The sequence below is a fragment of the Stigmatopora argus genome, chromosome 1, assembly GCF_051989625.1.
Source record: "Stigmatopora argus isolate UIUO_Sarg chromosome 1, RoL_Sarg_1.0, whole genome shotgun sequence".
Classification (NCBI taxonomy): Eukaryota; Metazoa; Chordata; class Actinopteri; order Syngnathiformes; family Syngnathidae; genus Stigmatopora; species Stigmatopora argus.
In genome coordinates this window covers 23,878,473-23,890,967 of record NC_135387.1, presented here as the reverse complement: position 1 = coordinate 23,890,967, position 12,495 = coordinate 23,878,473, and the positions used below count along the sequence as shown (strand labels likewise).

The 12,495-nt window shown below is 43.9% G+C and overlaps 1 protein-coding gene across 8 annotated transcripts in view; it reads right to left on the bottom strand.

The window, feature by feature from the left end:
- Window positions 1-12,495, bottom strand: part of LOC144082905 (protein FAM110A) — a 52,289-nt gene that overhangs the window by 11,116 nt on the left and 28,678 nt on the right. For 4 of the 8 annotated variants that reach the window (XM_077610409.1, XM_077610393.1, XM_077610417.1 and 1 more), the window contains one exon: window positions 9,231-11,996. The exons of 1 other annotated variant lie outside the window; for it this stretch is intronic. In XM_077610409.1, coding sequence (XP_077466535.1) covers window positions 10,625-11,986 — 1,362 coding nt within the window. In that variant the 5' untranslated portion in view covers window positions 11,987-11,996 and the 3' untranslated portion in view covers window positions 9,231-10,624. Of the gene's footprint in view, window positions 1-4,093; window positions 4,195-6,814; window positions 6,914-7,199; window positions 7,543-9,230; window positions 11,997-12,495 lie in introns of those variants that run through there. 3 more of the 8 variants (XR_013303398.1, XR_013303400.1, XR_013303399.1) reach the window with 2 other exon arrangements.

The following is a 12,495-nucleotide window of genomic DNA, read 5'->3' as shown; positions in this document are numbered from 1 at the left end:
AATTTCTCTAGTTTGTCAGTGGAAAGAGTGTGACCCTATCTTGACTGACCTTTGGACTACAGATAATTAGAAATGGGAGTTAAAAACATGTTTTTTTTCTTTTGTTCATACAAGTGTCGATTAAAAAGCCATCTATCCTTCGTCAGAAATGTCACCGTTTCCTGGTGTGACGGGAACAACTTTAAATCAAAAATTTCCAGACCAAGCCGAGTCCTCCGCCGCTAAAGGATGTTATCCCAGATGTGTGGAAGCATTTATGCTCTCTTATCACTGTGTCATGATGTTGATCTTTGGCTTATTCGCTTCCTAAACTAAAAGCAATGGTCTGAACAAAGGAAATATAACATTTATTATATAAAAAAAGGCTGCCCACTGCCCCCAAAAAATAAATTTAATTGTTTCATCTGCCAGGGACACAACTTGGGCGGTCTGTTTTCAGTGGAGGGGAAGATATGAGGGCTGGGGGTGCTGTACTGTGGCCAGGGTTTTCTGGACCAATAAGAATGGAACTGGGCCATTCCTTAAGGCACTCTCATATTAGATGAGCTATGCATGAAATTTTGGATTGCGCTTTTTGGTCGCTTGACATATTTTGAGAGAAATGTTGCCTACTTTAGCGAAAGGAGACGTTACAGATCATAGTGGATAGGCTACATTTTTTTAATGGCACTGACGCAGATAGATGTCAATCAGTCAAATTGGATTGGGCGTTTAGCATCGTCAATGGCAGACAAAGGGTTAAATGGGTGCTCATAAAATGTTAAAATAACAAAAAGTAAATACAATGACTTCAACTGGGGAAAAGTGAACATTTTTGGAATGTAGGTAGAAGCCGTGGTAGGTCAGGCAGATGAGTTGACCCATTTTTGCACATTATACTCCGCAATTCCAAATTAAAAGCCACTAAAAATAATCTCCAAAATGTGTTCTTATAAATAAAATGTTCCCGCTTTCTACAATGGAGTCATTAAACACCCACAGACGCAATTAGCAGAAATACTTTGGTTAAATATGCCCAGATTTTGATATCAGACGTTATCGTTCCTTCGTTATTTCAAATTAACGCTGCTCTACTTATCATTTGGGTGCACTCGAGTTGCATTGCGTGCCTCCAGTGACGTATTGTGTTATTGATGCCGGATGAAACGAGGCGTGCGTTAAAATGGAATCGTCTTAAATCTCTCGGATCCGAAGAGAGAGAGAGAAAATGTTGTGGTTACACAAAGCAGATTCCTGACGGAGACTGTGAGACTCTCGCTGTCAGTCAGGCACATTAAAAGTGCATATTAGATCACATGTCACTTTCATCCCCAACATCAGAGTCCGTTGCTCACAAGCGTTTTATGTAGCTTGAGCACATTAGCGCGGTAGCTAACCCTAGCTTAGCTCCAACACCAAGCTGTCTTAGCAGCTTTTCATCTCCGGCCTAAAGTGACCTACATGGCAATTTTGTGGCAAATTGAAATTTACATTTCCAAAAGTTCTTTTTCAGATCAGGAAAAAGGCAAACCAGATCAGGAAAAGGAGCCATAAAAAAACAAAGATAAGAACTTGATTATAAAAGAGTCGTTTGCCTTCTACAGGGGTGGGAAACTCTGTTTCATTCGTAGGACAGATAAAGAATGGACTGGAGGCAAAGTTCTCTATTTATCGGTTGAACTACATTCTTGGTCACGACCTGCGGTTTACGAAAAGACGTTCTATTCATAATTTATAAGTTTTAATATTCAACATCCTTGTGTAGGCTCTAGAATTGCTTCTGAAAGAATGGTCAATGCACATAAACACACTCCTTACTCTTGTAGAAAGCTTTCCCCAAATAACTGAACTGATTCGACTATATCTTAATGCCCATAGATTAGGAATCCAACTTTTTTTTACTAATTAAAGATGGCCGTGTCCATTCTTTTCAATGTCGTCTCCAATTGACAACATATTTTTCTTTAAATATGAACTATAAGCCACCTGGGAACATTTGTAAATTGTCGCCCCCTCAAAAAACTATACGTCCTCCTTTGAAACATTGCATGCAAAAGTAATCGCTCAACTAATCAAATACAGTGTCTTCTTTTTGGTCCTACTGCCAAAAATGCCACTACAATGAGAAAATGTGACCACAAATCCATTCTTTATCTAACCAAACATATGTGGATTATTTTAGAATAATCACATCTTTTTTTGCATTGTTCCATGATGTCATAAACGACCGGATGTGGTTGACCCAATCAGATACTTTCCCACAGTTAAAATGACAGCTGTTGTATCAACTGAAAACCAGCTGTACTCTAACGGTCTACACTTATTGACACACACACACAAATGCACATTCTCAATTGTAAACAAGGCCAATGACAAAATTTTAAAGAGATACAATTATAATAACACTTAACAGATGGAAAAAAATGGACTAATATCCAAACCATAGTTAAATAGTTTGCTCACATCCACTACAAAAGTGGTGATTCACTCGGTGATTTTGCTCAAAGCAAATCAAACGACAAAGATAAAACTTGGAAGGAAAACAGACGACATTTTCCAACATATGTACACCATAAGTCCAAATAAAAAGAAAATATTTTGCTCTGATGTGAGAAAATAAACTGTAAAAGTTCCAAAGCGGACTTAACTAAGGTCGATTGCTTAAATGTCACTTTGGTGGCTATACGGTTGCTTCTTTAGCACACCTCAAAATAAGTTAAAATTATACAATTGTTGCATATTTGTAAAGTTCAAGACCTGGTAATGATAAATTCCATAAAATGATTGACAGACAAGTCCGAGTCATCAAATGACTGTTTTGTTTCCCTTCCCAAGTCCCGAGAGACAATTTGGTAATGTGCTTTTACACTCCGTTAGACTTGTACGTCATCTGAAACACATTCAAGTGTAACAAACATCTCATTGTCACTATGATCAACGTCTTCCAAATTGCATTTTCCATGGCAATTACTGTTAACATTCCAGGTCTGTGTAACATGGTGAAAGTTTTGATGATTTTACATGTGAAAGGTGTAATAAAAAATGCTTTAAAACAGCAGAAAGTGGGTATGCCTTAGCTCAATTAGCTACAACCAGTGGCCAGAGATAGCAAATCGGGGTGTTTTGTTCAAAATAGTCATCGGCGAGATGAAAACTCTACTGTTGACTTTGTAGGAAACATAGCTGTCAACCTCAGCCAATTTCTCCCCTTATTAAGGATTTTGATTCCCCTTAAGCAATTAAAAAAAACATTAAAATGCAACGAGGCACATACTACTCATAGGCAACGCACTCATAACCGAACAAACAAATTTAAATGAACTTGGATTAATATATATACAGACACACTCAAACATACGTTTAATGTAACTTTACACAAAACTGAAAAAATGCAACACTGCTCAGTGCTCGCAGAGATGTTACAAAAAAGTAGTTGCGACCAGAGATATTACACGAGGAGTTGCGGGGGAGAGAGCCAGTGCCCCTGATGTTCTTATGAGCAGCCAACAAGAAGTAATATACTATACTGTACTGCTCGTATTAGCGATCGCTCCGGCATTCGCGCTGAGTGACGGAAAAAAAGACTGAAAATAATGCAACGCTCCGCCAAGTGCTCGTAGATATCTTTTATACACGAAAGAGATGCGGCAAAAAAGACAGTGCGCTACAATGATAAACACCCTTTTATGTCTTGGCCAACTGGCTTTCTCGCATCTTGAAATTTTTCACGTATCTAGAGATAATTATTTGCTCGAAATTTTCCTCGGATCTCGACCTGCTCGTATGTAGAGGTACCACTGTAGTGAAAAGGTGGAAGTGTGAAAGGGGAATGCTCGTGTGCACATCATGCTTCAAGCATCATAATATTAGCAGTCGACGATGACGTTTTCGTCTGCCACCAGTGACCGAGACGATCTAGATTAGAGCCGAAATGGGCCAAACGAGATCGGTTTTACAAGAGACGTACGAAAAAATCCAGTACAAAAGTTGTTATAGGGAGTACACAATTTGAAATGATCAAAAAAAGTGTATAAAATACAGGAAAAACTTATAAATTGACAGATATGAGGAAAGGTTAGGGCACCCTGTAGTTGTCACTAAAAATGAGACTCACCCGTTCAAATAAATGGAAGGCAGCCTGAATCTCAGATTCTAACCGTCAACTTTGGAACCATTGAGACATCTCTGCAAACCAGCAGCTCAACTTGCAGTTCCCTTTTAAAAACAAAATGGAAAACTCATTTCAACCATTAGAACACGTCAGTTAGAACTATTTGCCGCACTTTGGTTAACGGGAAAGAATGAAAAAAGGCCAGCGGATGAGATTTTCCAATACATAAATCTATTTGGTGACTTGGAAGGTCTCGACCACAGCATTGACTTGTCAGCAAAATTGCGCTGGAGGAGGAACGGAAAAACGCGCTCTAGCAAAAATACTTTGGTCTGGAGAAAAACGACATTGCTTCGTGTTACACCGTCAGTGTACTGTGATATCGTCAAAGTGGGAATACGTCATCGTCAACGCGGAGAGTCCAACTCGTGGCTTTTGCCGTTTCACACTGCATTTCTGTAATTATGCGCAGACAACCAAGATTTAGAGACCGTTGCTGCCGCGATTTAGATGAGCATATGAGTGGGACAAAGGCAAGCTAGATGACGAGAGATAAGCGGAGGCCAAGCAGTGTGTTGCAACAACACGTTGAGCTAACACAGACAAGCCACTTTCGTTTTCCCACGGGACACACACACAAAAATACGCGAAAACGTTGTGTTGCCATCTGGTTTAGGGACTTAATCGTCTTATCATCACATTCAAAATGTCAATGTAAAGCTGTGAGATACATTGATGGAATTTGAGCATTTGTATGCCGAGTTCCTCAATGAGCTCCCTCTTGTTTGTTTGGGAATTTAATGGGACGTTAAAATTTGTGGAATGGAGTGTTCGGACAAAACTTTAATAAAATGTGACAAGGGTCTCAAGAAAATAACAAGGACTTGGGATCAAATAACAAAACCAAACCTGACGTGAAGACTTGGGGAAACGAGGAACATGGAACATGGCAACTTGGCATGTTACAAACAAAGCAGACGATCAGACAAGGACTTACAAACACACATGGTTTAACTAGACAGCCAAGGGTTGATTACAATTAGGAACACCTGGGTAACACAAGAGGAGGACACACCAGGGGTGGAGAAACGACAGGTGAACACAATGGGCAATCACTCGGACAGGACACAGGGAAAAAAGCATAACAAAACCAACCAAAACCCCCAACTAACCCTAACATGTTCCAACTGACCCAGCAAAGACAGTTTAACCCTTTGGCTGCCCGATGCTTCTAAAAAAAGTTGCACTTTACTTGGAATATATGAATGTTCTATTTCCTTTTTTTGCATAATTTTCTGTTGTTCTGGAGAGCATTTCTCATCCAAATATACCATTGTTAGCTTTCTGAGAGAATGCATATGTTATGATTTTTTTTTCTTCTCATGTCATCTCATTTTCTGAACCGGTGTGGGGGTGGGGGGTGTTGGAGCCTATCCCAGCTGACTTCGGGCCAGAGGCGGGGACACCCTGAATCGGTGGCTAGCCAATTGTAGGGCACAAGGAGACAAACAACCATTCTCGCTCATACTCATACCTAAGGGGCAATTTAGAGTGTCCAATCAGCCTACCATGCATGTCTTTGGAATGTGGGAGGAAACCTGGAGTACCCAGAGAAAACCTACGCAGGCTCGGTGGGAACATGCAAACTCCACATAGTTGGACCGACCTGGATTTGAACCCAGGTACCCCACTGTGAGTCCGACCCGCTAAAGTTTTTTTTTCTTGAAAAATGATTTTTTTGCAGTTTAAAAGCCAATTAAGTCCAGTAAAACGTTCATCGTTTGTTTACATTTGAACAGTTGTTTGGCAGAGGGAGATTATTTCTTTAAGATGGTGAGAGATGGCAGCACCTAACGGACTCTAAACATTATTTTTTTGTTTCTACGGGGTTTGGGCATCAAGTTCATTTTTGCTATTTAGGCCTGTTATGAGACTGTTTTGAGTTTCGCAAAAAGTCAAGACGTTTTAACCAATGAGGTTTGAGCTAAAACAAACAGCCCCTGACCGCAATCAACTTATTACACTTGCAAGACACCAGATGGGTGAAAATGTGTTGGCTTGTTTGGTTGGAATGAAATAGAATAGGCACTGCAACCCCTGGTGGAATACTAGTTTGGAGGCCCCTCACCTAAACTTTCGGATTGTGTCAATTGATACGTTGTAGTGTGAAGTGCATCAGAAGCAGATTGTAATAATTTAGTGATTGCACTAACGTCAAAACTTGTGTCTTTATGCAACACCCTCAAAAAATAAATAGTTTCGTGTCATTTGCAGTATGAGCGGACAGCATGTTCCAAGTACAAAGTCAAAACAGCAAATCAGCATTCTGTTCCCACGCTTTAAATATGCGTAGTAACTGCCAAAAGGCCAAAGAAAAAAGATATTGCAACATAGCTTTTACCTCCCCTACTGCTGGATGTCAACACAGGTCATTTCCTGTCATATAGGATTAACTTTCCAGGCATTTTAGGCTCCCAAATGCAAAAAACATTGCTTGCAAAATCATGTAACCAACACTTAGCAACGAAAGGATAGTTCAGTGTCCTTCTAATTCAGAATGGTTGGGGAAACACTGTTCAGTAGAATCCCACCATTAAGAAAGCTAAAAGAGCAGAAAGACCTCTAGATTTGTTAGTGCAGAGTCCAATTGTTCACTGTAATCGTAAAAACAACTGATCTATGCTGTACCGTATCATGATCTAGGCATACGTTGGAAATAATTACCCGGAGAAGGATTTTAAATGTTGAAGGAATTTTTCTTTTCCCACTGGATCCCTCTTGCAAAATGCATTGCCACCATGGAGAATGTTTATCGCTTGAAATCTGCAAAACAACATTTGCATGAAAATGTGTAAAAATAGAACTTGCTGTTTTAATGAAGCGTTCGGCAAAACAGCTAAATGTTTAAATCAGAACGCAAGACTTATTTGACTCATTAAAAAACACACACAAACACAAAGAAGTTATACATAGCATATAAAAAATATTTCAGTCTTTCAAATATTTTTTTAAAGAAAAAGGAGTCTAGCACCAACAACGTGCTAAGCGACCAACTGCTAGTGTCATCCTGACAAACAAAAACAAATGAATTAAACTAATAGTTGCTTACCTCTTTACAGTTTATCAGGTAAGGGAGGGTGCTGGAGCATATCCCAGCTAACTACGGTCCCAAAATGGTGTAAGAGTCCAGGAGCGGAGGCTAAGAAGTAGGCCTTAGACCAGGGAAACTGGTCCTCGAGGGCCGCTGTGGTTGCAGGTTTTTGATGAAACCAATCCAGGACAGGCACGCTAACCAATGAGATTTTCTGCAGAAAACAAGCCCCTGACTGCAATCCACTGATTGCATTTGTAGGACAATAGATTGGTGAAAAGGTGTCCTCTTTACAGGTTGGAATGAAAACCCGCACCCATTGCGGCCCTTTGTGGAATAGGTTGCCCACCCCTGCCTTAGACACAAAACACAGCACCTGGAGCAAGCGGTCTCAAACCGGTCCTCAAAGGGCTGCAGGGGGTTAAGGTTTTCATTCAAACCAAACAAGCGGACACCTTTTACAAGTGTAATCAGTTGATTGCAGCCAGGTGCTACATATTTTAGAAGATTCCTCATTGGTTAAACCACTTGTGTCAAACCCATTCCACTGAGGGTCCTGGTCTTTGTTCCAACCGATCCAGTGCCAACATTTTAACCAATCAGGTGTCTTCTAAAATAAGTAGCACCTGACTTTAATTAACTGATTACACTTGCAAAAGGTATCCTCTTGTTGAGTTGGAATGAAAACCTGCACCCATTGCGGCCCTTTGAGGACCGGTTTGACACCCCTGGGTTAAACTGTCGACGCTGGATCGGTTGAAAGAAAGACCAGGACCCACTGCAGCCCTTTGCAGAATCGGTTTGAGACCCCTGACCTAGAGGCAGCAATGTGTTGGGAGCACGTGCCAGAACTGGGTTCATCTCTCCGTAGATACCAACATATGGCGGGTCAGCCTGAGCGCAAGCATGAGTGCGCGGCGCTGATGTTGACGCTTGTTTGCGTGCGTTGTCCACGGAGAGCGCAGCAGGCAGAGACCTCCTCGCAAATGGGTTCCGTCGTAGCAATAAGCCTCCGCTTCAGAGGAGTCCACTGAGGGTTATGCAACTACCACACATGCCATCACGGTGTGAAAACATTGGGATTAGCTAATGCCTTACACTAAATTACGAGCCAGAGGCTCCAAGATAAACAAGCTGCTTTAATATCTCAGACTCACGCGGATTTTCCGATAGTTAGCACGGCACCGACCATGTTTTATTGATGAGAAAACGTTGTTTTGATCTTGTGTTCATGCTGTGATTGGAGTTGGATCTTTCTTCCTTTCTGGTGCTTTTATGTTGCAATTTTATATTGTCTTGCACGGGTGGGCAGTGCTGAAGCCTATCCGAGCTAAGTATGGGCACCAGGTGAGGGTACACCCTGAATTGGTGAATCATAGGCCACAAGGAGACAAAAGGACAACCAATCATATATCAAGGGGAAATTTAGAGTGATCAATTAGCTTAGCATGCATGTTTTTGAGATGTGGGAGGAAACCGGAGTACTCTCATGCTACAAGCCAACAAAAGATGAATTCTTGAAGGATTTGAGATTGTTGCAGATGGCAACATGGCGCTCAGTTACAGCCACATTATCAGACTATACGTTTTTTCAAGGATAGATCAAAAGCACACACTGAGAACGCGTGTGCCATGATATCATGTTGCTAAGTCAGTGTGACTTTCGACAAGTTTGTAAGACTGCGGAGGCCAGTTCCATGTATTGGGAAGAACATGTGACTATCATATGGCTGCACAAAGCAGGAACATGTGTTCAAATCTTACGTAGGCCATGATCCAACACTCCGATTTTGGCAGGAAGGAATTTGTGTAGTAGTTTGTAAAGAAAACTTGAAAGCCAAATGCTGTGTAATTGGCTGGTAATACTGAATAAAAATTAAGAAATGAATGACAATTTCTGCAAAGCACTAAGTGGCTGTGTTTCTTATTATTTTCTAAATTGTTTTGTTTAGTAGCAGGATTGATAGCATAGGAAAGTCTGGAGCTGAAATTTGATCCAAGACATAGCGGGAGGAAAAAACCCAAAAAGGCTGACAAAGACAATCCGAATGTTTTCTGAACTGCGTTTTAATCAGTTTCAAATACACCGTTTTAAAGCCTTTCAGACCACTTGACTCTTTGGGGGATCCATATTTCTGGGCGACTGTCAAACCTGTGCGACATGACATCTTAAAAGAGGAATGTCCTGGCAGTAACAATGTTGTGGTAAAGCGAAATAGACACCCAACATTTCCATAAACGCCACACCACTGAACAGATTTGGACACGTGAGTCTCTTTTTCAAAGACAGATTGCAGACCGATTTCCATCCTAATGAACGGTTAAGTGTCTTAAAACATTTGACTGCGAGTGGAAGTCATTTTGTGGTGAGTATGAATAGACTAAATTCTGTACGCGAGTGTTGATTGATTGTACAGTGTTGAAAAATACATAGAATACTAAATGACAGTTTCAAAATAAATATTGGTCCATTTCTGTTAGTATGCCAAATACTTTTCCTGAGAGACTTTTTATTTTTTAATCCATGAGTGAACTCTTTAGTATACATTTAACAGGGGTGGGTTTAAATCCAATCTGGGATTACAGGAGAGGAGGGGGCGCTACGGTGGAGTGTCTGTTTTGATTCTCACATTATGAACATTTGTGGCTTAAGTGATGTCGGGATTTTTACTACAGTTCCACCGAGGGTTTTAGGATTTCAAAATGACATGGTGGGCTGCATGGAAAGCTCTCACGTCGCCCACCCCTGATCGAACTCGTTTTGTGTACTACGGGGATTTTTTCTTTTTTTTTCCCTGCTACTTGTTCTTCATTTTAACAGCTCTGTGCTGGAACATGCGTGGTAAACACGATTTATCCCACAGCCTAATCCCCCAAAAAATGAGTGTGTCCGTGTATCAAATCTGACACAGACACACACGAATGTACGGTGCTAGCATAGTGATGCTGTCTGGCTTGTAAAATGTGTGTTGGTGCAACAAAGGTAGGTAGTACAGGCGTGCTATGCTGACATAAAGTGCCAAATGTACACAAACATTACACTTGCATGCCAACGGAAACGAGTACCAAAACAGTCCTTCAGCCAAAAATGAATTTGAAAAATACAAAATGTGTTCACGGTTTTTTTGAGACTTTTCACAGCATGGGCGCGGTTCTCCATGGTAAACTCGTACGCGCATTCACACTAAAAGAGAGTACCTTTCGTTCGTTCGTTAGCATGACGGAGCATTCTCGTCAGCCTATTATTGCTTACAGATACAATGTGGCATAGTTCCAGTCAAAAACCAGGGGAAGTGGACTTGGATGTGTTGCAACTTCGCGCAAATGTCTTCAAATGAGTCTTTGTTGGAAAAACGTGAAAATGTGGGACATAAGGCCACGCAAGATGAAAAGACTGGCTTTCCCTTCTTCGGAAATAAATGCGCCAAGAGTGGAATTTTAGTCTACACGTTCGAAACGGGGCCGTTGGCATCTCGTGCCTGCCGGATGCCGTAGAGCCACTTGATGACTCGGGCGTTCCTCTCGATGACGGAGATGCCGTAGGGGACGCGCTGGTCGCCTCTGGCGGGCCCGTCCTCGTCGTCGTCCCCGTAGCCGTCCCGGCCTCGCTCCGCCTCGTCGGCGTACTCCGAGCTCGGCGCGCTTACGCTGCACAGCTTGGAGTTGGACACAATGTCCGAGTTCGCCCTAGTGAAGCGCTCCACTCCGCCCATGCCCTCCACCTCGCCGGGGTCCAGCCCGCAGTAATTAAAGAAGCGCTCCAGGTCCGCCGTGGCCCGGGAATAGCGGTCGCTCAGGTCCGACTTGGAGCGGTGCAGCGAGGGGTGCTTGCGGGCCGACCCCTTGGAACTGGCGTTGGACAGGCGGGTGAAGGCGGGCGAGGCCGGTGGGATCGTACGCACCAGCATGGGACTGGCCAACGGGCGAGAAGGAGGCGAGGGCAGGGTTCGTGCGGCGGTCTTGGATTTGGACTGCGCTGGGTTCTGGGGGGCTGGCGGAGGTGGCGGCGGGACCATGGGGTGCGCTACTTGACCCTGCGCGGTTTGTCGAGGCCTGAGTCGAAGCCTCTGCGGCTTCCCCATTTCCGCCTGGGGTCGGACATCCACTCTGCGCACCGTGACCGTATTCGGAGAGACGTAGGCTGACGGGACGAAGATGCGGGGAGCCCGTGCCGGTACGGGGGGAGGGCGATGACCGGGGTTTAGCGGGGAGGACGTGCAGGAGGAGGTGGACGAGGAAGCGGCGGCGCTCCGTGGTTTGAGATTGTTCAGGAGTCGGCCGCTCCTCTCCCGCTCGGCTGACAAGCTGCTCCCGAGGCTTTTGGCTCCCGACGAAGGAGACGAGGATGACGGGGAGGTGGAGGACGACGACTGCGAGGAGGGCAGTGGGCCGTCGCCGACGTCGTTGATGAGGTTGTTCAAAATATCCAAATTGAGATGGGGTCCTCGTCTCCCTCCCGGTCCTTCCTTAGTGCCTGCGCCGTCCACGCTAGCGGGGCACCTTAGGACTTTTCGGGCAGGGGGAGTACCCACGTGGCATTGCAGGATCATGGCCGGGGGGACGAGGGGTTTCCGGATGATCGGTGGCTTGACCGGCGCCTGCCGCGTCAGCGCTACCTGCTGGCTCTTGACATACTTAGCCTTGTCCGCTTCCAGCCGTTCCACGGCGCTCAGCTTGCGGTTGACCGGCTCGGCCTGCCGGCGAAAGTAGTCAGGCCCCTTGTGTAGGATCCGGAAGGGCATGGCAGAGGCGAAGGGAGCCGCCGACAGGCGTCCGTCCGAGGGGCGTAAGGTCTCCACTGGCATACTGGCCGAGCTGACGGGGAGCAAGAAGACTTGGTTTTAATTGCTAGCTTCTTAGATTGAAACATCATACAGATCAAAAGACGGGGAATGCTACGTATACTAGTACCTGAGATTCAGGTTTCCTCAAACATGCACATTAGAGAAGACTTTGGGCATGACCATCATTGAGTGTTATTTTCGCTGGCTGTCGAAACCAGGGGTGGCCAAATCCGGTCCTCGAGAGCCCCTATCTGGTCTTTTTTCCATATCTCCCTCCTCTACCACACCTGAATCAAATGATCAGCTTATCAGCAAGCTGTCCATAAGCTTGATACCGATCCTGATGATTTTATTCAGGTGTGTAGTTGGAGCGAGATATGGAAAACAAACCGGGTAGCGGGTCTCGAGAACCGGCGTTGGCCACCCCTGGTCTTAACTAAATGGGTGAGCATCCCACCTCTGACCCAAAGTCACTTGAGTGAGTTTGGAACCCGAATCCTGACCCAAAAGGCACTGCAATGTTTTTTTTC